Source organism: Palaemon carinicauda, chromosome 37 (assembly GCF_036898095.1).
Source record: "Palaemon carinicauda isolate YSFRI2023 chromosome 37, ASM3689809v2, whole genome shotgun sequence".
NCBI lineage: Eukaryota > Metazoa > Arthropoda > Malacostraca > Decapoda > Palaemonidae > Palaemon > Palaemon carinicauda.
Window position 1 is genome coordinate 49,925,957 of NC_090761.1, and position 24,455 is coordinate 49,950,411.

A 24,455-nucleotide genomic window follows, 5' to 3' on the forward strand; every position below is an offset into this window, starting at 1 on the left:
ATCAGTGTTACCTTACATGAACAATATATTATTGTGTTACTCCACTTTAGTTTGAATTAACTTTGAAATATAAATTATTTGTTCCTACGTGAATACAAAGTATCATCTTTGAATAGGAGTAGGACTTCAAAGCTGGAATGGCCTTTTATGCCCCAAGACCTCAAAGACAAAGAAGGCTGGCAAGACGAAGTGTGTGTTTGCTCCTTATCTTCTAGTACTACCTCCTCCTCTGGTGAAGCAATATATATTTCCACTGGTTCTGAAAGTCCTCGCTTCCATCTAGCTGATCCATTAGCCTTTGCCTTTCCCCTTGGATATTAAGACCCCAACATTTTTGCCTCTTAACCATGGCCCCTTATCTGGATAAAATATCAACTTAATTGGCAACCACATAGATGACAGTTATCCCATTGGTTTGGTGCTGGACCAAGACTCCTGGCCGAGTTAAAGAAGGTCTTGGCCTTCTCTAGTTCTGGGAAAGAATTTCCAGCAAAATATTTGTTATTTCTTCCTTACATTCATCTCTTTCCAGACTCGGTCCAGTAAGGGGTTAGGACGTAGAAGGGGTGAGTGACACAGTGGTTGTTTCTTGTTGTCAGTAGGGGTTTCCCTACACATCTCTTTGCCTCTCCATCCTCTACCTGGATCAAGTTTAGACCTACCTTCCAGTTGTTTCATAACTGGAATATAAACTTACACTATGTTATGGGTATTACTTTCGGCAAAGTTGAATGGACTAACCATTAGAAAATTTTCGAGGGTTAACCACCCATCTCGTTAGTTAGCGAGGGGGATAGTAACTACCCCTCTCGCTCACACACCGGTGATTATACTTCAATTTGCTTTTGGTTCAGACGATGAACAGTTGCTTCCGCTCTTTATCCGATCTTTTTGGACTGCTATTAATCTTTTTGTGCTTTCTCTTGCAGATTGTGATTGCGTTTGTAAGTGCCCTTGCTTGTCAATCATGTGCACCTGCCCTGGTCCTGAGGGCACCTCCTGCGGTACCTTTATGTCATCCGAGGATACCAATCCTCTCCATGTGTGTCCGACTTGTCGGGGGAAGCATTGTATGGAAGATAGTAAGTGTATCGAGTGTCAGGACAAAGCAGAAGAAACCCAAAGCTTCTTCCGTTCCCAAACTTTTCTCTGAAGCTTCTACTCGAGCGGTTCCCTCTTGGGATCAGTCAAGTAGTAGCGTAGACCCTTAAACACCTGGTCAACCCCGGTCCTCGAGAGACGGTGTCGCCTCCCCTGGCGAGGTGGGCCCCGCCTCTCCAACCAGTAGAGACCTTGCCTCTTTCTCCTTTGTCTCAGGTGTGGCTGTCACTGTGTTTACCAGGTCCACCTTCCAAGGAGGTGTTGCTTGGACTTCTTCAGCGAGGTGCGGGATTGCAGCGTTCTTCCGAGTACGAGATGGATCCATTGTCTCTGGTTGAGATGGTTGTTTCCAAGCTTCGTCCGTTGCCTGGTCGTGGACTCACTCCTGCTTCTTCCTCTGCTATGTCAGCCGCCGCCCAGGACTGCGGTTCCCCTCGCGAGGCTTCAGGGGAGGAGCAAAGTCCAAGGCATGTCTCCAGCGAGTGATCACCTCCCTCGTTCACGAGGGAGACCACTCACAGAGACTCCTCTTCAGAGGCTTTCTGATGACCTGCCTGCTGCCCTGCCTGACCTTATGGAGGCTTGTTGTCGTGGTTGCCGCCCTCGCCAAACTCGCCCTCCTATTCGCTTCAGTCAGGCTTCTTCACCCTCGGTGAAACGTTGACTGTTTGGCTTCTTGGCTTCCTATTCGGAGGATCCTCTTGGTTTATCCGATTCAAGTCCTTTGACTGCGCCCCTGAACTCTCCTGCTCGTCAACGAATCACGATTCATATTTCGTTCGCAATCCTCTCCTGATGGTGATCGCCCTGCTGTAGATCATCAGTCGGCTTTTCGCCGATCTATGGCTCGCCGTTCTCCGACTTGCCGATTCCCTAGACGGCGTTCGCCAGCTCACTGCTTACCTGCTAACTGATTGCCTGCTTGCAGTTCACCTGCCTGCCGACCTTCAGCAGCTCGCTGATCGCCTGCTCACTGATCACTAACTCATCGGTCTCCTATTCGTCAGTCCCCAGTAGCGGACATTCCTGTTCATCAGCCTTCATCAGCTCCCCCAACAACCTTCGGTTTCCCTTCGCCACTCTCGGAGCTCGCCGACGACTTGTCACTCCCCTTCGGAGGAGAGTAAGACCACGTCTCACCACCGATCTTCTAGGCGCTGTTCGCCATCTCGTTGATCTCCGCCCAGGCACCGTTCGTCAGTTCGCCACTCTCCAACTCACGGTTCTTCAACTCATTGCCGACCCTTCGGCCTCCGGCTCATCCCTCATCTCTTTCTACAGAGAGACCTGCCGAATGACAGCCTTCTTCGGGGAAGACCAAGAGCGACCGTGTCTCATCAGAGCAACGGCGACGACATCAGTCTCCTGTGCAGTGTTCGGAGGAGCATCTCAAGATGAGAGGAGACAGACGGTCAGACGTTTGTCTCCCCAAACTTCAGCTCCTTCTAGGAAGGATAAGGCTTCATCCTCTGCTCTCTTTTAGAAATAAGCATCCAGGCTCCTCTGCATAGCTGACCTCAAGCCACTGCAGGTAAACCATTGCTCCCTTGTGTATCTTAGTATTGTGTCAATACTGTCCTCACCCTGGCAAGGTGGTATTGGGAATGTCTTGGTGCCTTCAGATGTGTCTTTACCTTGTCAGTTACATTGCTAGTATCTCCACACACACAGCTTGCGCAGTCCTTCTTTTTGTGCATCACACACATAAAAGAGGAATCCTCGGGCAAAACCAAAAAGCCAGAATGGCAGGGATGTCCATCCTCTTATGAGGCAAGTCATACCCACGTAAATAGCGCAGGTTTGTATTCCAGCTATGAAATAAATGATAAATTTGGAAACAATTTGTATTTGTTCCAACACGAATACTTACCTCGAACTACTTTCTTAGGAGTTACCTGTAATCTCCTCTCTACCGACTAGAGTTTTGTGTAGGGTACCCTCAATCCCATTTTCTATGGAGGCCTACCTCGGCATTAAAGAATGTGCCCCGAGGGTAGGCTTAGCGCTAGGTCGATGTCCGCTTGGGTCGAAATCTCCAGTAAGTTCTCTGGTCGCGACGTGTCAACACGTCGCTCTCGTTCTCTATCGATCCTTTGTGTGCGTTGTTGTGTCCCACGTGTTTCCCGCGTGGTAACTTGTGTTTCCTGTGTACTGTTCCCGGGTGTTCCTGTGTGTTCACCTTCCACCCTTGTGCTTACCCAGTGTATTCCTTGATTCCCTGCGTGCCTGTGTCTTGCGTTTGTGCAATATGGAGCAAATCCGCCGTTGTCCTGGGCCTAGAGCCGGTAAATCGTGTGGAGCGTTCCTCTCCAAGCCTGAAGTGGACCCTCACTCCCTTTGCTCCTCCTGTAGGGGAAAGGTTTGTTCGTCATCAGATAAGTGCCCCGAGTGTGTAGGTTGGAGTGATATCCAGTGGGTACGTTACGGAACTAAGAAGAGAAAATCGTCGAAACGTTCCCCCAGGAAGGCTAGTGTTACTTCGCCGCTACCATCACCCAGTGAACGGTCCGACGGGGCCTCTGTTTCGCCGTCCCCTACGCAGAGTAGGGGCCGAGGTAAGTCTGTCGTGGAGAAAGAACAGTGCGATCTTCCCCAAGAATCTAGTGAGTGTGCAGTGGGGGTTGCGGGTCCTTCTAGGGCTAGTGAAGAGCCCAGCAGTGCGTCCGGAGAATCGGCCCTTGTGCTCGGGGGGCACGTGTCCTCCGATGACCCCTTGTGGGGTAGTAACGTTGTGTCTGTGTCTTCGCCCCCTACGTGGGCCTGTGTTTCAGAGTCTACGGCAGGTGGCGACAACCAGGGTAAGTTAGGTTCTACGGGGAGTGATGCCTTCGGTTGGAAGCTTCCGAAGACACCAGGTAGGTCCCCGTTGTGAATGGAAGAGGGCCTGGATCCCTGGTTTCCTGGCGTTGGGCGTCAATCATCGTTCCCTACCCCTCTCACGGAAGTCCCCGAAGAATTCCTTCAACCGTCTACCTCAGGCACTCAACGAGTCACGAAGTCCCCCGCGGTCCCCGCTCCCGCCCGCCGTGCGGTAAGTGCAGTGTCGTCGGGCTCTTCAGAGGAGTATTACTCGTCGGGGGAAGACGCCAGGAGAAAACGTCGCCGTCGGAGAGAGCGGTCCAGGAGCAGGCGTTCCCGTTTAAGGTCGCGCTCCAGATACAGCAGGAAACGCTCCCGCTCTCCAAGACGTAAGTACAGAAAGAGTAGGTCACCGGATGGCGATTGGGTCTTCGTACCCTGTGAGACAGGGGTACGTTATTCCCCGGACCGCCGGTCCAAAGAGTTCTCGCCAAGGATACCTTCCTCCAATCACGGTTTTGACCCTCGCAAGCAAGTTCGCGAGAAGGACTCTACAGGCAGGCATAAGACCTCGAAGCCTCCGGTTCACCCCGCCCAGCGGGGGGAAACGCGCTTCCTTTCGGGCAGCCTGGCCGAACCAGCCAAGCTGGTGCGGCCTTCGGGTCGGAAGGAACGGTTCCCGCTGTCGGGTCAGCCCACGGGAACCGCGTCCTCGTCCCCCAGAGCCCTTGAGCAGACGAGAGTCCTCGCTGAGTCGACGATGCCTGCGTTAACCCCTGCCCCCGGTGCGGGCGCCTCCGCCGAAGAAGTCCAGTACCTCGGTAGGGCGGCGCCCCTGGCTCCAAGAACGAGACGTCCGGTGGGTGTGCCCGGTGACCCGGCTCCCCGGTCTCAAGCCGAGCCCTCGGCTGACGGTAGGGAGGGTTCCCCAATGGAGGACTCGGTCTATAGAAGGGTGATTGGCCTTATCAGGAGGCACCATAAGATTGAGGAACCTGCAGCTACTGACGAAGACTACTGGAGGTCCAGCCTTATACGGCTAATGCAGGCCCCTACCCAACCTAAGACCTCTCTAGCTCTTCCTCTAGCCCGAGATCTGGTCCTAGGGCAAGAATATGTTGACAAAGTGGTGGCTAGTAATGCCGAGGCCCCCAAAACTCAGAGTTCTTCAAAATTGCTCCAGGGTCTCAAGACTCAGGGCAAGGTATATATACCGGAAGGGCGTCGCCCGGGCCCCTGTAAGGTAGAGCCTTCCCTTGACATCCTGAGTCAGGGCGCCTCGGAGGATAGAGCCTCTTCGGCCCCAGTTTGTTTTTCTCCATCGGAGGCCTCCATGATGGAAGAAATGTCGAGGGACCTGGTGCACGTCTCCTCTTGGCTGGACTGGTGGGCTTCCACCTTAGTAGGAGTGCAAGCCTCGTTCGACCCCGCGGACCCGGAACAGCAGAACCTCCGGAGGGAACTTATTACCTCCGGGGGTAAAACCTTAAAGTTCTTGACGTACCAGTCTCTCGCCTTGACAGCGAATTGGGTACTCCGCAAGAGAGACACCATCCTGGCTAAGGTGTCCCGGAAGGTACCAGACAGGGAAGCGCGGGCCATGAGGAGCCTGCCCTTGTGGGGTGACTCCTTGTTCCCCTTAAAAGAATTGGAGACCATTATGGAGAAGGTCTCGAAGCGGAAAGATTTGAACACCCGCAGGCCTACGCCTACTAGGAGACCGCCCTACAAGAGGTCCGTCTCAGACAGTGCCGCGACAGCTCAGGCCTCTCCCAGCACGACGAGGAGAGAGGCTCCTTCTTCCTCCTGGTCCTCAGCGCCTCAGCCCCCCCGTAGGGGGGCTCCAGCATCTTCAACCTCCTTTAGAACAGGCTATTCTGCCTCTAGGAGAGGCCGTTCAGGCCGCTCCTCCAGAAGGAGATAGAGTGGGAGGCCCCCTATCCCCACCCAAGCCTCGGGTTGGGGGATGCCTCAGACTACATTGGCAAGCATGGAAGGCTCACGGAGCAGAGCCTTGGACAGTGTCCGTACTGAAGGAGGGCTACAGACTGCCGTTCTTAGCAGAACCACCCCCTCTAATCCCGGCCAGCCGGGCGGAATGGCTGGCTCCCATGGACCCGCTGAAGAAGACCGCCCTTCAAGAGGAAGTGTCCTCCATGTTGGAGAAGGGCGCCATGGAAGAAGTTCTTCACCCAGGCCCGGGTTTCTACAGTCGACTGTTCCTGGTAGAAAAGGCGACGGGGGGGTGGAGGTCGGTTATAGATCTGTCGGCTCTCAACAAGTTCATCAAGAAAACAGATTTCAAAATGGACACTCCGAAGTCAGTCCTACTGTCCTTGAGGAAGAAAGATTACATGATGACCATAGACCTCAAGGACGCCTACTTCCAAATTCCGGTCCACCCCTCGAGTCGAAAGTTTCTCCGGGTGAAATAGGGTCCCCAGATCCTGCAATTCAAGACCCTTTGCTTCGGATTGTCAACAGCGCCCCAGGTGTTCATGAGAGTCTTCATGACTGTCTTAGTGTGGGCTCACGAACGAGGCATTCGCCTCATCCGATACCTGGACGACTGGTTGCTTCTTTCCTCCTCGAAGGACCTCTTGGAGGAACAAGGGATGAAACTCTCCAGTTTTGCAAGGATCTGGGCATCGTGATCAACCCGGAAAAATCAAACCTATCCCCATCCACCAGAATGACCTACTTGGGAATGACTAGATACCATTCTGGGAAAAGCCTTCCCTTCGGAAGACAGAATAAACAACCTCATGGAAATCATTCGTCCGTTCCTAGCGGGGCGTCCCAGGAGAGCAAAAGACTGGCAAAGACTGATAGGGCACCTAGTGTCGTTGGAGAAACTAGTTCCCAAGGGGAGGGTAAAGACTCAGAGCCGTGCAATGGAACCTGAAGAACCTCTGGTGCCAGCTGGACTCGCAACAAGTACTAATCCCAGTTCTACCAAACACGAGGCCCTCCCTGGAATGGTGGCTTTGCCGGTCGAACTCGCTCAAGGGGATGCCCTTCGCGAACGACCCCCCCGAGTTACTACTGTTCACAGACGCCTCCAACCAAGGATGGGGAGCCCATCTCCTCGACGAGACAGCGCGAGGAACCTGGATGGACGGGGAAAAGGAACTCCACATCAATGTCCTGGAGTTGAAGGCAGTCCAGAAGGCTTGCCTACACTTCGCAGATCTTCTAAGGGGAAACACCGTGGCGTTGATGTGCGACAACGCCACGGTAGTAGCATACATAAAGAAGCAAGGAGGCTTGAAGTCGAAGGAGTTGTGCGATCTCACCATAAAGATTCTAGATTGGGCAGAAGAGAACCAAGTGGTGTTGGTAGCAAGGTTCATTCCCGGGAAGAAAAACATGCTGGCCGACGGCCTCAGCAGAGTGGGCCAAATAGTAGGGACAGAGTGGTCCCTCCTCCCAGAAGTAGCCAAGCGCATCATCCAACGTTGGGGTTCCCCGGTGATGGACCTCTTTGCAACCAAACTGAACGCCCAACTCCCCGTATATTGTTCTCCTGTACCAGATCCGAAGGCAGCCTTGGAAGACGCCTTTCAGCACAGGTGGGACAATCTAGACGTGTACGCTTTTTCCCCTTTCACGTTGATAAGGCAGGTGCTCAACAGAGTAAGGACAGCCCAAAACTTAAAAATGACTTTGGTAGCACCCTGGTGGCCGGAGAGAGAGTGGTTCGCGGACCTAAAAGACCTGGCGAGTCAACCTCCGTGGCCTCTACCCGACAGGTCAGACCTTCTACATCAACCTCATTTTCTCAGGCTCCACGACAACCCACAGTCCCTACGTCTTCACGCCTGGAGACTATCGAGCGACTCCTGAAGAAGGAAGGATATTCTTCATCCACTGCTAAGAGAATGTCGCTATACCTGAGAAAGTCTTCAGCTGCGGTCTACCAAGCTAAGTGGGCCTCCTTCACGAAATGGTGCTCTGCGAGGCACATAAAGCCCCTCAAGGCCTCTGTCCCGGACATAGCGGATTTTCTGGTATTTCTCAGAGACAAAATGGGAATGTCAATCCCAGCCTTAGGCCAAGTCTTCCTCCTGAAGGGCATCGACCTGGGGGCCTCTAGGCACATAGCGATGCTTGTCAAGAGCTTCGAGCAGTCCTGCCCTCCACAAGCGAGTAGGGTGCCCCAGTGGGTCTTAGCTAAGGTCCTGAAGATGTTGTGTGGCCCTCCCTTTGAATCTTTGAAGGATATCGTGGACAGGGATCTCACTCTCAAGGCAGTCTTCTTGCTGGCCTTGGCGTCCGCTAAGAGAGTGGGTGAGATCCATGGGCTGTCATATGACGTCTCTCATTCGAAGGGGTGGAAAGAAGTATCCTTCAAGTTCGTTCCCTCTTTTGTGGCGAAGACCCAGAACCCAGCGATCTGGGATCCGAAGTTCGAAGGTTTCTCCATACCAGCCATCCCTAAGACGGGTAATTCGGAGGATTTGAAATTATGCCCTGTCCGGACCATTAGAAAATACCTTGAAAGAACGGCTCATCTCCGGCCAGGCATCAAGAGCCTCTTCATCTCCACGGGTGTTACTAAGAAGCAAGTATCCAAGAACACCATTTCCTTCTGGTTGAGACAAGTTATTGCCAGAGCCTACAAGGAAGAAGGCCTGGCCGTGCCAGGCGCCCCCAGACCTCATGACATCAGAGGCCTGAGCACGTCCTTAGCCTTTGAGAAAAACATGGCAGTGGGTCAGATCCTTCAGGCAGGTACTTGGTCGAGCCAGTCGACCTTTACTGCCCATTACCTCAAGGACTACTCGAGGAAGTCCTTAGACGGGTTCTCCATTGGAACAGTCATCTCCGCCCTCCAAGTGGTTTAACGGTAAAAGCCCCAGGCTCAATCACGGATAGCAACCGGGAGACACAGGTGCGTTTCCTTTCATCCTACCCAGTTGCTCCCTATCCTCATCGGGGATTACCAACTTGTACCATTGGATAACACATTCTTCACGACTACGTTACTGAATGCAACATCAGAAGTTTTTCAAAGGGTGAGTACTTAGACACTAACGTGAGTTCTTTGTGTAGTTACCCTCTCATCCGTTTTCTAGTATGTATCGTTATTCCTAGGCTTCGTGGCCTCCGCTTGCTGGGTCTGTAGGTCAGAATAGCACTCCCGCCTCCTAAAGTGTAAGTCTCCTAAGAAAGTAGTTCGAGGTAAGTATTCGTGTTGGAACAAATAAAAATTTTAAGTAATTTTTATTTTTCCTAACATACTTACCGAGAACTACTTTCGGGTAATGGCCCTCCCTTCCTTCCCCCGAGTGCCTCTCTTCCCTTGCAAGTATAGTGCTACTTCAATAGAACTTACTGGAGATTTCGACCGAAGCGGACATCGACCTAGCGCTAAGCCTACCCTCGGGGCACATTCTTTAATGCCGAGGTAGGCCTCCATAGAAAACGGGATTGAGGGTACCCTACACAAAACTCTGGTCGGTAGAGAGGAGATTACAGGTAACTCCTAAGAAAGTAGTTCGAGGTAAGTATGTTAGGAAAAATAAAAATTACTTAAAATTTTTGATTTTTCCTAACAATACAAGCCTTAGCTATTTATTCAAACTTGCCCACCAACCCAGCCCCCCTTGAAATCCTACCATCAAGCAACGTGAAGTTTAATCACTGGTGTGCGAGCAAGAGAGGTAGTTATTACCCCCAACCCCCCTGCCAACTAGCATGATGGGTGCTTAACCCTCGCTAATTTTGTTTAATGGCTCTTCCTTGTAGCTTTTCCGAAAGTAATACTAATATAAATAGCTAAGGTTTGTATCATTAGGAAATGTACATATTGTGTCCAAATTTGTCATACTGTATTTCATCTCTGGCCATGGCGACAGAGGTGTAAAGATTCTCAGTGATCAACCCACAATATTTGCCAGATGGCTTTACAAGAAACTTGTTCTTTTTTCCTCCATTTCAGCCCTACAGGAAGTATTCAAGGGCATTGTATAAAGCCCATGGGATCACTTGGACCAATACATCTTTCCCCATGTTCAACTTAATTTGCCATTTGATGAGCCAAGTGTTGACATGCCAGGTCTCAGGATGACTAGTAGCTTCCAGATGACCACAAACGAGTGGGATCTTGATCTGTTAGTAAATTCAATTTAGCTCCCGAGAGAACTACCCCATCCAATATTTCTGTATCGGCCCCACTTAAAAAAGGTACTGTAATTCCAATCCGTTAAGTTGTTTGCACTTCACGGTTGGAAACTTTATAGCAACTCCTGTGAGGGAAATGTTTTTGTGAAAGATTGCTTCGGAGATGTCTGGGTACCTATGTCCTCTGCATCTCTCTACCAAGGAAGGTGGACCATTTTCTGCAATTGATGTCATAGAAGGGGTACTTCTCTGATTGGAGCATCTCTATTGCAGATCACAAACTTCCTCGTCCCTCTCTTCACTAAGAGAGGAGGACCTCAATTGCAGCTGGGAGAGACTACCTTACAGTCTTTCATGTAAGTCATAGACCTCTGCTCCTCGTAGGAGTTTTATATTCTTTTGAGGTTCTTCAATCGGTCGTCCCCAGTCCCTTCCATGGGACTTCAGGTCCTGGAATGGAATGTGAAGTGTTTTTGAGTCTCTTCTGTTTGCCCCAATACAAGCCTTTGAGATTAACATCAGAGAAAAAAAAGACACACTAAACAGTCTTTTGGGAAACCTTAGCTTTGGCAAAGAGAGTAGGCAAATTTTTGGCATCTCGTATGTCACTATTCATCTTGAAGGATGGAAGAGGGACTGATTTAGTTTGTTCCTGAGTTTGTGGCCAAGAACTAGCTGCCCATGATATCAGGTTCAAGGCCAAGGCTCCTAAGGTTGTGACTTTCTCTGTGGGTCAAGGAAATTGTGTTATCTTACGATGACTACTGTTTTTACTTCAGTCAAGAGCGCCAAGAATTTTCTTAGTACCAGCAGGATACAGAGAAAGATATCAAAGAACACTGAAATTAAGGATATTGTGTCCTCCGTAGTACTTGGGAAGAACCTATTATTGGCTCGTGTCAAGACAGGAATCTGCTAATCACAGAAATCCTTTATCTCCCATTACATGTGGGTTTGGTACCTTTACCCTGGAACCTTTATTGGCTGCTCAACAGATATGTAATCAGCCTAGCTCTCTCATGAGACAAGATGAATCTCATCTAGGATAGCAGTTTCGGCATAAGACAAGAATAAGATATAGAATAATTGACCTTTTACCCTTCTTTCATCCCCTCTATTGGCAGTCAGTTTATTATGATTGCCCCACCTTTTGTGTAACATGGGCTCTTGCGTATTTTGCCCATTAATTGGGTGTGCAGTAGTCGTGGCTGCTAAGATCTGGACTGGACCTCAGATGCGGGCGAGTTTCATAACCAAGCCACCTTTCTTTACAGAAGGATCTGTTAAGAAATGTCTTATCCATCTACCCAGATAAGAGGGAAGATAGACAATGTATTTAAACCCATTTCTTACAAAACAGTAGATAAAAATATGCTGTATCTGGACAACTTACTGCATTTTAGTATTCAGGTTTTTATTTAACAGAGTACCATTCATTCTTGGTACAGACATACCCTTATGCCTGTATCATTTCTATTCGCAGATTGTTAGGAGATTGGTAAGGGTTATCCATCACCTTTACTCCTGTACAGGACCAGGTTCTCTGACAATTCCTTGGGGAAGTTAAACCAGCTATTTATTTGGTCCATAGGGACTTCCTTCCACTTTAAGGATGAGTCTCCAAGTAAAGGACAATGTTTTGTATTTGTGTAGGAGCATATAAAAAAGTTTGAAAGTAATTTACAATTTTCCTAACTATAAAAACCTAAGTCCTTTAATGGGTGTTGTAGCTTTGCTGAAGTCATACTTAAATTTGTATAGTTAGGAATAATACAAATGACTTTTAAGATTTGTTAATTTAGTAAGTCATTGAAACAAATAAATTTTGAAATACAGATATTTTAATATTATCAGAAATTCATATATGCCCCCTCCTGCTTCAATTATCGTTGGTTCTAATCTACTGTATAGGATTAAACTGTTTACCTTTGAGGTAGCTGAGGAGGGTCAAGTAGCACCCTAACGTATTGTCCTCTCCTTATCAGGCAGCTACCAGGCTGAGTTAGGCAGAACCATTTTTCTTTTGCTATTGTCAAATGTTTTTCCAGCAAAAAAAAAGAATAGAACATGAAATAAAGATGAGTGCTGAAATAATTTATTTTATTTTAAAGATTGTTTTTGTTAAGCAGGGTGACATATATCCTGTTTCAAATTTGATCTCAAGTTTATTATACTTAAAGGTACAGTACTTTTTCTATTCATCTTTGATTGTCTAGCCTTTGATTATACATTTTCAAATAAACTGCATGGTGTACTACAATCAATTTTATGAGAACTTTGTGTGGAAAGAATCATGACTTTAATAGAATGTAATTTAATTTGATAAAAATATGCAGGTAGAAGAAGGGCCAGCAGCTCATGAACCCAAGTCAAAGGAGGTCACTGTTGTAGTGAAAGCATGTGGATTGAATTTTTATGATCTATATGTGCGTCAAGGTCTGAGCCCTGAGATCCAGCCTCCATGTACTCTGGGACTTGAATGTTCTGGGTTAGTTAAAGCTGTGGGGAATGAAGTCACATCTGTCAAGGTTGGTGTAATATTCTATTTTTGTTTATTATTTTTTACTGTTAGGTAACTTCATTTTCTGGGAATGTAATGCATACAGTAAACAAATCTCTTCTAGAATGGTATTTCAATTCTATTGTCCATTTAACATGGGTCAAAATCTTTTGTCAAATTGCAAGATGGTAATTATTCTTGGGTAAAAACTCCATTTGCCAGAGAGAATTCCTCATTTTACCTTTGAAAATGTAGTTAATGGGCAGCTGCCTTGTGGATGGTGGAGGTAACTACACAACAGCGAGACTAACACTTTTAACATCAGCCATTAACAGTATGGACATACTGTTGTGGCCTCTCAAAAATCAGCCGTTAATCTTTTTCTTTTTCATTGCAGTTTGAATGTGTGTTCCCTTTGAGTATGGAGATGACGTGGGAATACAAGAGCGGAAAGCAGTGTGGTGTTTTTAAGATTGCTGTTGATTCCCACGACCTCTGTACTTTTGGAGAGGGTACGATTGCTTATGATCATACTCTGTGATGAGTGTAGGTCGTGGCCTTCTCTGTAGTTGGCAGAATTCCCCAAGAAGAGGAAGAAGGTTAAACGAGATCCTTCAGATTCAACTTTTGCCACCTTGAAAATGATGCCGAAGAAGCTCTATAGCTCCTTCTTTCTTCGGAAAGAAACACAACTTGCTGTGTAGTCTTTGAATTCTCCTCGGACTGGATCCTTGGAGAGTACCTGCAGAGGATTAGGAGGTCTTGGCTCTACCTTGGAGTGTGGTCAAGGACAAACGGAAGTTTCACCCCAACACTGAGTGTTGTGCCTCTCAGGCTTTATCTAGAAGTCCCCAATCGCCATTCAGACCGACTTCGACGACAATAGGTACCTGAGGAAGCAGTGACCTTCCTTGGGCCTTTCTGTTATACCATTGATTGTAAAGCTGATTTGATTGCTGTCAAGGCTTCTAAGATTGTGACCCAGGCACCTTTGACTCCCTCTGTGGGTCAAGGAACAATGTTGGAGGTATGTGTACTTGCTATCATTAAACCAGAGATTGCAGTTCCTGTCGACAAAGCCCCTGTGGTTTCTTCCTCTATGGGGGCATTGTCATTAGTTGCCAAGACCACGACTTCTCGACCTCTACCTGTGTAAGAGCTGGGAAGAGTGAGAAGAATGCTTGCTCTTCCTTTTTTTAAATTTTCTTCCTCCACTTTGTCTTCCGACTCTAATGCTTCTTCTCTAAAGGAAGAAGTAGTTGAAGTTCAGGAAGAATTATAAGAAGTCCTTTGAAGCTTAAAACAATATTGCCTCCTGTACATGACAGAGAGAGATGGAATGCTCCAGAGTTCTAACCCTGTGCGTCAAATTAACAAGGATTGTGGTACTGGCAAGTTCACACCAAATACTGGTGTGTAGTCGTGTACAGAACCTCATACCCGCTCCATCAGTCTGGTGTACGGAGGGTGGCACCTTACATCTACTTTGTCTTTTTTTACCAACAGTTTTGAATAGGGAGAAAATAGCGTATGTGATTATTTTGACTACTGTACTGTATCTGAGATAAAGATCATGGGTCTAACATAACCAGAAATCTATCTCCATATGGCTTTTATGTGAAAGTCATTTCCATGGATACTCACACTCGAGAATATGATCCTATGTCTGTTCATGGTCAGTCTTTGAGTTGCTAGTACTGCACTGTATAGTTGCCAAGAATTTTTCAAATGTACGTGCAGTCAGGAAGGCATCCACTGGTCTCCATGTGACTCGTACTGAGGTCATACTTCTGGTTACCAGAATATTTTAATATTTCTATGAACATCCCCCTGGCATTTCTCAATCCCGGTTAAATGTTAACATATAAAAGAATACAAATTTATTAAGTAATTTGTATTTTTCTAACTATATAAACATGAGTCCTTCAATCGAAATATAAATAACTTCAGCAAAGCTGGAACGGCTATTGCAACGTACTAAGGTACAGTAGTTATAACTACCGATGAGTGGTAGGTTAGCCCCACCCGTCAGTCAGCAAGACTAGAAGTTTTGACTTTGGCTGCAAGTAATACACACGTGGATACGTGTGCATGCATGCAGTTCTGTCTAGGTAAACATGGAAAAAATAAATGAAAAATGCAAAGATATGTCATTGTTCAGCCATTAAGAGTTATGGCAGGTTTATATACAATCTGCCATTGATCCTTATAATCCTTGAGCTTTTTGCATGACTGTTTGCAGTCATAGCTTCATTACTTGTGGCTGTATGACAACATGATCTAAGGGAAGCAGGCCTTTATTGAACATTGCTAGTGCTCCGTAGGCAGGAGAAAGTTTGGCTGCTGCCCGGTCTTCTGAGGTTGCCCCTTCAATGATTATCTGGACTTCTGATACACCTGTAAAGGTACTGGAGAGTATGGCCCCTACTGGTGTTGTCTGGTGCTTGGAAGAGGGCCCTGTGGCCTCATCCTTTGTGGGAGCATCATCATTGGTCTCCAAGCCCTCAACCTCAAAAGGCGGGTAAGAAGAAAAAACACTTAAAACTCTTTTTCTAGTTCTTCTTCCCCCTCTTTTGCCTCATCCTCATTAGATTCTTCAGATGCTACTACTTCTAAGAACAGATCATAAAAGAATTTTAGGAAGACCAATTGACAAGTGTTACGGAAACTCTAGCCGATTTCTCTCCACTAGATATAGATTTGCAATATTAAAAGAGTTCTGAGTTTTCAGATTGTCTTTCTATTAAAGATTGTACAGCCAAGGCCTTTTCTTCTATCTTTGGCCTAAGCTTTATGTATTGATGAGCCACGGGCTCTTTCCAATAATGTAAGGTTGGGGGTTGGAAAGATGATCTTATCTCTTTAGCTTAGCTTCCAGGCTAAAAGTAATTTCAAGATGAAAATTATTCCTCAAATTTTTTTCACATTATCACTTACTTCTTTGGAGAAGTTAACCTGAACATCAGAAAATAATTTCTTTGTCCCATGAGGGAAGCTAAGTTTTACGTAGACTTGACGGAAAACATCAGGGGAAAGGGTCGTTATTTGTTTCATGAGATTAGGATTTTGGAACATCCTCTCTTCAAGAATGCTGTGATTTCTTATCAAGGGTTTATGACAGAGGCTCATAGATAATTACATTAAAGTCAGATAAAAAACTTGAAGCTTAGTGTTCATGACAATAGAAGGGCACCTGGAATATTCCTTTGGAAAGAGTTTTGGCATAGTCAGTTTTGGTCAAATATTATTTGAAAGAAACAGGGTTTTCTATAAGAATTACTTGGAATTGGGGTTTGTGGAAGCTTAGGTGATGTAATATAATTAAAAGGTATTCACTACATTAGATTTCTTGAATTTAGTTTAGGTTATAGTATCAATTTTCTCAATGCAAAATTTCAGGACATTGAGTAAAAAAGTAGGTGGTCCTCAGATTACGACAGATCAGTTTCCATGTTGAGGTATAACTAAAATTTTGATGTAAGTCAGAACACATCTAGATAAAGTACTGAAGTGGCCCCCATTATATTAATGCAGTATAAAGTAAAAAAATCTAGGATATAAAACACTTTATGACATGAAAACAGCTGCGGTTAAAAAAAAAAAACATGGTGGATACAAGTATACAGTACAATAGAATCATATAAAACTAAGAAAAAAACAGTAATTAAAGTATTTACCTTATGGGTGATGTCTTTCATCCACGAAACGGAAGACGAGACTGTCGTAACTGGAGGGACTACATAGCTATGTTGAACATTGAGCATGAACTTGAGAGGAATTCCTATTTCTTAATTCTTTTACTGTATATCATTATTTCATTGTAGACCCTCATGAGTGTTTAGCATTATTATTCTTACTCTGTATGCCTAAGTTATTACGAGAAATTATTTTGCTTCCTGCTGATGAGGGCAAGTCTCATGGTTGTGTAGCCTTTTTAATAACTTCCTGCCTGGTGATCAGCTGGATGGGAGACTGAGTCCCACTCAGACTCAATGGTTTATTGTAGTATTTGCAACCTCACCATTCTGGTGAGGAGAGGTTTGGGAAAGCCTATAAGTCTACCTGCTGAGTCATCAACAGCCATTGCCTGGCCCTTACTGGTCCTAACTTGGGTGAATAGGGGGGTTGGGTACTGGTCACATGTATATATGGTCAGTCTCTAGGGCATTGTCACTATCCCTTGCCTCTACCATTCATGAGTAAATTTTAAATTAAGTAAATATTTAGTCTACGGTATTAGTTTTCTCACTTCTCCCCTTCACTATCCAACCTTCATCAGAATGTTGGATTCAGCATTATGAGCCTCACAGGAGGTTCATATAAATAAATGGACATGTGATAAAATTATTTCTATATTCACGACGTTCATAAGCACAACCCTAGCCCTGCCTCCCCACTGAACAGTGATGTCAAGAGGCCATTTAGCATGTGTTGACTTTGTGACGGGCCAAGAGAAGGTTGTGACTCAAAGACAATATGAAAGCAACCAAGTCTCGGCCTGTCACATTGGTGACCCCGGAGTGACCCGAACACAGAAGGGTCACCAATGTTACGGGGCGAGACTCAGTTGCTTTCATATTGTCTTTGAGTCACAACCTTCTCTCGGCATGTCACATTAAGAATTTTCATGTTTAAAAATGACACCGTTACCATTGAGAAAAACAGACATGTTTATTCAGGCTCTTTTTAGTGCGAGAGGAGAGCGAAGATACAAGCACAAAATGAACTATGTACGATCGTGTGACACACGGTTGGTACAACTTCAAGACTGGAAAGACAAAGCAGTACCCGCATATCCAAATAACTCTGCTTATTGCCACGTACCACCATATCATCTCAATACTTCACTCCACTAAATGGGAAACTTTTAGATTTTTAGGGAAGACATTGACATTTAACCTACTTGGAAAGAGCAGCATTATAAACATTAAATAAGTATAGAAATAAGTGATTTTAATAGAATTTTTTTTTTCTAGCTTCACAGAGCCCTTTAAAATTACATTTGTCACCTCAACCAATCCCCTCATTCCTAGGCTTAAGGACTAAAGTGGCTATTCTGTGCCATGCAGGTGGGTGGGATCTTTCCCTCGCACCACTTATCTCTAACCACCATATTAACAATTCAATGACTTTTACAGATTTTCTGAAGCTATATCCCTATTTTAAAGGACTCATGTTTCTATAGCTGGGGAAAATAGAAATTACTTTTAAAATTTATACAGTAGTGTATTTACCTATTAATTCTGGAAAAAGAAACTGTAAGAGCATATGTTGATGATGAAAGTACTGTACTCTCATTTGAATAATGTATAGCCTTCATTTATTGGCAGGTTGGCGATAAGGTTTCTGTACATTGCCCGAAAGGGGGTGCCTGTGTGGAAGAAATCACTGTGGATGAAGATTCTGTAATTTTAGTGCCAAATCACATATCTTTTGATAAAGCAGCTTCTTTTACAGTCAACTACCTTACTGCATATTTTTCCTTGTTTCATGTTGGAGGATTGAGAGAAGGAGGAGCCGTCCTTATTCACAGTGCTGCAGGTATAGGAATTTCCTATATTATCTGTTTGGTAAACATGATATTTTAATTATAAAATAAATTTTTGAATATACTTACCCGGTGAATATATAATAGCTGCTACTCAGCGGCTCGACAGAAAACACACTCAAAAAACTCGCGAGCGATCGCTATGAAGGTTGCGGGTGTGCCCACCAGCGCCAACTATCGGCCAGATACCACTCTTGCATGTAAACAAACCCTTCAATTCTTCTCGTCCCGCTGCGTCTCTATTGGAGAGGAAGGGAGGGCCTTTAATTTATATATTCACCGGGTAAGTATATTCAAAAATTTATTTTATAATTAAAATATCATTTTTAAATATTTAACTTAGCCGGTGAATATATAATAGCTGATTCACACCCAAGGCGGTGGGTAGAGACCAGAGTTAATTAAGTTTACAGCGTATAAGCTAAGAGTTTTTGACAGTTATCAATATAACAAAACCAAAATATATAGGTACCTGGTAAGGAAGTTGACTTAGACGATTACTCTGCCTTGTAAGTCTGTCTTCCTCACGAAGCCCAGCGATCCTCTTAGGATGCTGAAAGACTCCCAGGAGCTGAAGTATAAAGGGTTGCAACCCATACTAACAGGACCTCATCAAACCCCTAATCTGGGCGCTCTCAAGAAATGACTTTGACCACCCGCCAAATCAACAAGGATGCGAAAGGCTTCTTAGCCTTCCGTACAGCCCAAAAATTTTATTTTCATTAGTAAAATAAATTTTCTGGGCTCGAACCTGTGCCGCCCAGTGAATAAGCTCCATTTAGCACTTATTCTTAGGTAATTTACTGCTAAATATACCAGAGAAAAAATGTAAAGGAGTGCTAGGTTAACTAGCTCGCTCACCTATTGGTGTCGGTATAAAATTGGGCGTATATTCCAGAGGTCCCGCACTATTTAGATTAATCCACGACAGAGAACCCCAATAGAGGAGAGCCGTTCAACCTCACTCGGTACTACTACAATGCATCCGCTCAGAACCCAACTCCTTTTAGCACAACGATCAAAGTAACCCGCATTTTTCTGGTGCTCTCGATTTTGGATATTTTCTAGTGAATTATGGCTTCTTCGTCGGTTTCCCAGGAGACACCGTCTAAGTTAAGTACCAAGCTGGATTTTACTGTGTTTTGAGCAACCTAGATCGTTTAATATTTATATTATAGGAGTTATTCTCTTCGTTCATACCGATCTTGCTTGATTTCACTACAGTTGGTACTCCTGTTTTTGAGAGCTTTTAATTTTCACTTGCGGTGTTACTATGTGTATTATTTTTATTATCAAATATTATTTGTTATTGTGAATATTCATTATTTAGCGTTTAGAATCCTCGTGGTTCAATTTTTGGGCCGATATCATTTACGTATCGCTATGGCTGCCGACCGTGCTAAGGCGGCAATGTTATTTTAGCCATCAGGTGTGTCTTTTGTGATTTAATTATTTATGTTGCATGCCTTGCCCAAAAATTTTCTATGTGTTTATTCATATATTTAACGCTATTATTATTATTATAATGAATATTTGATCTGTCTGGTTGGGGATCGTCAGTTGGTAGCCCTGCTGCCTCGTATCACGTGATCCTCCCCCACGCTCCCCCTCTAGCTAGGTGGGAGGCTAGGCTTCTCCCCCCTCCACTAAGGGACCGTTGCCTTCCCTCCTTTTAGAGGGGGTAGTTAAGTGTTTATGGACTTTGTCCTCCGGGTGGCCCGGCGGTTTAGTCTCTGTCTAGTCTGGTTGGCCACCGGTCTACAGAGTTGGATCCCGGTGTACCCTATTTTATATTCACTTTTCATTCTGGCTTATGTTATACGAAACCCTCCGGGTTCGATTGGCAGTTCTTAGTTACAGTTCCGCCCCCCTATTATTTTATAACATTTCCTATGATGATTATATATGACAGATCACTACCCCGGAGTCCCTAAAGGAATTGGTATTGAATATACCTTTATTTCCCGGCCCGGGGTCTACCCCACCCCGGGAAATCAGACACTATGTGTCTTAATTCCTTGTTATTGCATCCTTTTTTATGCTCCCGGCTTGACCGGAATGGATGGTTATACTTTAGTTTCAAGTTAGACTTATGTTTAGGCCCGGGACCTCCGGTCCCGCCCCTATGTAAGACTATTACAGTTAAGCTCTAACCTTGCGTTAGACCTATGTTAGGCCCGGGTCCTCCGGACCCGCCCCTATTTAAAAAAAAAAAAAAAAAAAAAAAAAAAAATTAAATTTAAAAAAAAAAAAAAAAAAAAAAAAGGTACAGTTAAGCTCTAATCTTGTGTTAGACCTATGTTAGGCCCGGGTCCTCCGGACCCGCTCCTACTTAAAGACTAGTACAGTTAAGCTCTAATCTTGTGTTGGACCTATGTTAGGCCCGGGTCCTCCGGACCCGCCCCTACTTAAAAGAATAGTACAGTTAAGCTCTATTCTTGTGTTAGACCTATGTTAGGCCACTTAAAGAATAGTACAGTTAAGCTCTAATCTTGTGTTAGACCTATGTTAGGCCCGGGTCCTCCAGACCCGCCCCTACTTAAGAGAATTACAGTTTCTCATATACTATTCTTTTTACAGATGGTGCATTGTCTGACGCCGGCCTGTGCAGCTGTTCTGTACCAGCCTTGTGGCCACTCCGTCTGCCGATCTCACGCCCCTTGTGGGGTTCAACTGGAAGACGTTGTGGTATGGCACCCGGATAACTGTGTGATTTGCTTCGACCTCATCACTACCCTTGGATCTGACTCGGTGAGTCCCGTTGGCTATATTGCCTTCTTATTTTATTTACTATTAGTAAGATATCTATGGTCTTGAAGGACCATTGGGAGTCTCCCTTTTATAATTCCCACTATTATTTCAGGCATCCCCGGAGCAAAAGTCTGCGGCTCGGGCCACACTGAAGGTGTGGGTTGGTGGGTTTGCCCGGAATGTAAAGTCTAAGCGGCCGTACGTCCTATCTGAGGACTACTGCACCATGGTTTACCCCAACGCCAAGTCTTCAGCTGCTGTGGCTAGGCATGTGGCAGCTCCCATCATTGCCCACATTGATGCCACTATAACGGGTCTCATCGACCCAGAGCAAGATCCATCGGACGCCCCCGGAGGTCTGGAGGACAATGTTGCCTCCATGAACCTGGACGTTGAACCAATGTTGCTAGACGAGCCGGATACAGGTAGGGTGGTAAGTGAGGCAGGTGTGTCCGGCGCTGAGATTCCTATCCTCAGCCCCGCTCTTTCTTCTTCTTCTGATCGCTCTTCCTTTCTTGGATTTTCTGGGGACCGTGATTCGTCTCAACGTTCATACCCGGTTCCCCCTAAGGATAAGTCTACTTCAAGGACCTTACCCAAAGCTCGCAAGCCTCACAAGACTTCTCATGGCTCTAAACATGGTACGAACCCGTCTTCAAAGACCTCTGGTTCCTCCTCTAAGTCTCACGACCCGGGAGTTCCTTCCGCCCCTCCTGCTGCTAGCCCGGGCCTTTCCGAATCAGCTATGCTTCGCATCGTGTCGGAGATGCAGGCAAAGTTGGTTTCGGAGATGCAGTCAAGGATGGACACGATGTTCTCTAACTTCGGTCAGAGAATTGGGGCTTTAGAGCAAGGAGCTCCGGAGAGAGTCCAAAGCTCTCTCATACCGGATGCCTCTAAGCTCCCGCCGTTTGCCAAGAACAACCCCTGGCGGATGGCTCTTCATTCCCCGTTCTCAGACGGAATGTTGACTCTGGAGGGCCTTGGCACTCGTCCTCTAGAGGACTTTGAATTCTTTCCTCCGGGTCTGGCATTTCCATTTCATGGTTATGCCAGACTTACCGAGGAAGCTTTAGTCCGATTAGACAAGGTCCCCAAAGAGACGGTCATCTTCCCGAAGGAGCAAGCCCAATCTGTTTGGGCCAGATTTTTGAATGACATCGGCTGCACTAACACCATGCTGACGCCTTATAAAAGCTCCTTTACGATGTTCTTAATGGACAAGACCACCTTGACTCCATGCGTCAATAAGGTGGCAGAGCTTGCCTTTCAATATGCTCTGGAGGAGAAGCCCTTGCCTCCCATCCGAGAGGTGGATCCAATCTCCCTCCTTCTTCCCTCAGGTATTGAGTGTTGGGACAACGTCCATACCACCTTTACCTCCGGCAAGCTTGCAGCAGACTGTGCCTCAGTCTTGTTTAGTGAGAAGCTTCCCCGTCTCCCGGAATCCCTCATTAAACAGGAATATGATTCCCGCCTACGTGTGGGCCGTACTCTAAACCTGGCCACATCCACGGAGTCGATAGCCTTGACTTACGATACGGAGAGTATTTTTAAGTCTCTCAACAAGGCTACGTTACAGTCTTTGTATTATGACTTGTATGACTTCGCTACTGCTAAACGCAGATGTCGCAAGCATGTTCTAGCTGAGGCGACGATTAGGCATGAACCTAATAAACTCATCCGGTCCTCCTGTTGGGGTTCAAATCTCTTCCCCGAGGATCTCGTAGAGGAAGTCTTGGCGGAGGCCACTAGGGTTAATCAGAGCCTTAAAGCCCGTTGGGGTTTGACCCCTAAACGCAAGTATGACCCCGCAAATTATCAAGCCCGGGGTAGGAAGAAGCTTAGACCATATACCTCCACCCAGTTCAGGCAACAACAGAGTGCTTCATCCAACTTCCGGCTGCCTCTTCCTCCATCTTCTGTTGCCCCTGCACAGCCTTCCACCTCTCGGGCTCCTTCGGATGACTATGTCACCGTTCTGCTACCTAAGAGCCAGCTTTCTGGTGCCTCCGCCACTTCCCCTGCCTTTAACCAGTCCTACGAGGCTCATAGCTCTTCCCAGAGTTATGGTAGAGGTAGAGGCTACCACCGTGGCTCTAACCAGAACAAAGGCAGGGGAAGAGCCTTTCGCAGAGGAAAGAACTTCCGAGGCGGACGTGGAGGCAACTCCTCAAACCAATACTGAGGTACAGCAGGTAGGGGGGAGGCTCTATGCCTTCCGCAACAAATGGAGGTTCAGTCCCTGGGCGTTCAGTATCATCTCCAAGGGACTAGGGTGGAGTTGGATTCAAGGACCTCCTCCTCCGAACAAATTTCGTCAACATTCCACTCCGGACCTGGTCGAATTTGTCCAGGATCTTTTACAAAAGAACGCCATACAAGAAACGAAACATCTGAAGTTTCAAGGTCGGCTGTTCAGTGTCCCGAAGAAGGATTCAGACAAGAGAAGAGTGATTCTAGACCTATCCCTTCTCAACTTGTCCATTCAATGCGACAAGTTTCGAATGCTTACCGTCTCGCAGGTGCGGACCTTACTTCCCCGTGGGGCCGTCACCACCTCTATCGATCTTACAGACGCCTACTATCACGTCCCGATAGCGAGACACTTCCGTCCGTACCTAGGCTTTCGCTTAGGGGACAAAAGTTACTCCTTCAAGGTGATGCCTTTCGGGCTCAACATTGCCCCAAGGATCTTCACAAAGCTAGCAGAAGTCGCTGTTCAGGAACTCAGGAATCAAGGGATTCAAGTAGTAGCCTATCTGGACGACTGGCTCATTTGGTCAGTCACCTCCCAAAATTGCCTAAAAGCCACTCACAAAGTCATCCATTATCTTCAATCTCTAGGCTTCCAGATCAACTTCAAGAAGTCCCGTCTTCTTCCAAAATCGAAGTTCCAATGGCTCGGCCTGCAATGGGATCTTATATCTCATACTCTGTGTCTTCCCAGACCCAAGAGGTTAGAGATTGCAAGGAACACCAAACGCTTTCTCAAAGACAAAGTAAGTTCCAGACGACTCCAAGAGAAGATTCTGGGGTCCCTTCAGTTTGCCTCAGTGACGGATCTTCTTCTGAAGGCAAAATTGAAAGATATCAATCGTGTCTGGCGTTCGAGGGCGAACCGGAAGCTCCGGGACAGGAAAGTCCGCCTTCCTCCCATTCTACGGGAAAGACTTCTTCCTTGGACAAGAGCAAACAGTCTGTCAAAGTCAGTTCCCCTTCGATTTCCGCCTCCGGAATTAATCATTCACACAGACGCATCCCTATCAGGTTGGGGCGGCTATTCTCAGCTCAAGAAAGTTCAAGGTCTTTGGACTCCCTTGTTCCGCCATTTTCACATCAATGTGCTAGAGGCCATGGCAGTTCTTCTAACCCTGAAACGTCTCGCTCTTCCCAAGAAACAACACCTTCGTCTGGTCCTCGACAGCGAAGTGGTGGTCCGCTGCCTCAACAGAGGCGGGTCAAAGTCAGGGCCTCTGAACCATGTTCTAGTAGACATATTCTCCCTAGCAGCCTCGAACCGTTGGCATCTTTCAGCTGTCCACCTGGCGGGAGTCCGGAATGTAGTGGCAGACGCCCTGTCCCGGACCTCCCCTCTAGAATCGGAATGGTCACTCGATCTAAAGTCAT

At 46.4% G+C, this 24,455-nt stretch overlaps 1 protein-coding gene across 1 annotated transcript in view; it reads left to right on the forward strand.

The window, feature by feature from the left end:
* The window catches only part of LOC137629649 (synaptic vesicle membrane protein VAT-1 homolog), a 64,892-nt gene that overhangs the window by 4,439 nt on the left and 35,998 nt on the right, over positions 1-24,455 (forward strand). The window contains exons 2-3 of the mRNA XM_068361180.1: positions 12,363-12,554; positions 17,857-18,067. Of these exons, the coding sequence (XP_068217281.1) occupies positions 12,363-12,554; positions 17,857-18,067 (403 nt within the window). The remainder of the gene's footprint in view (positions 1-12,362; positions 12,555-17,856; positions 18,068-24,455) is intronic.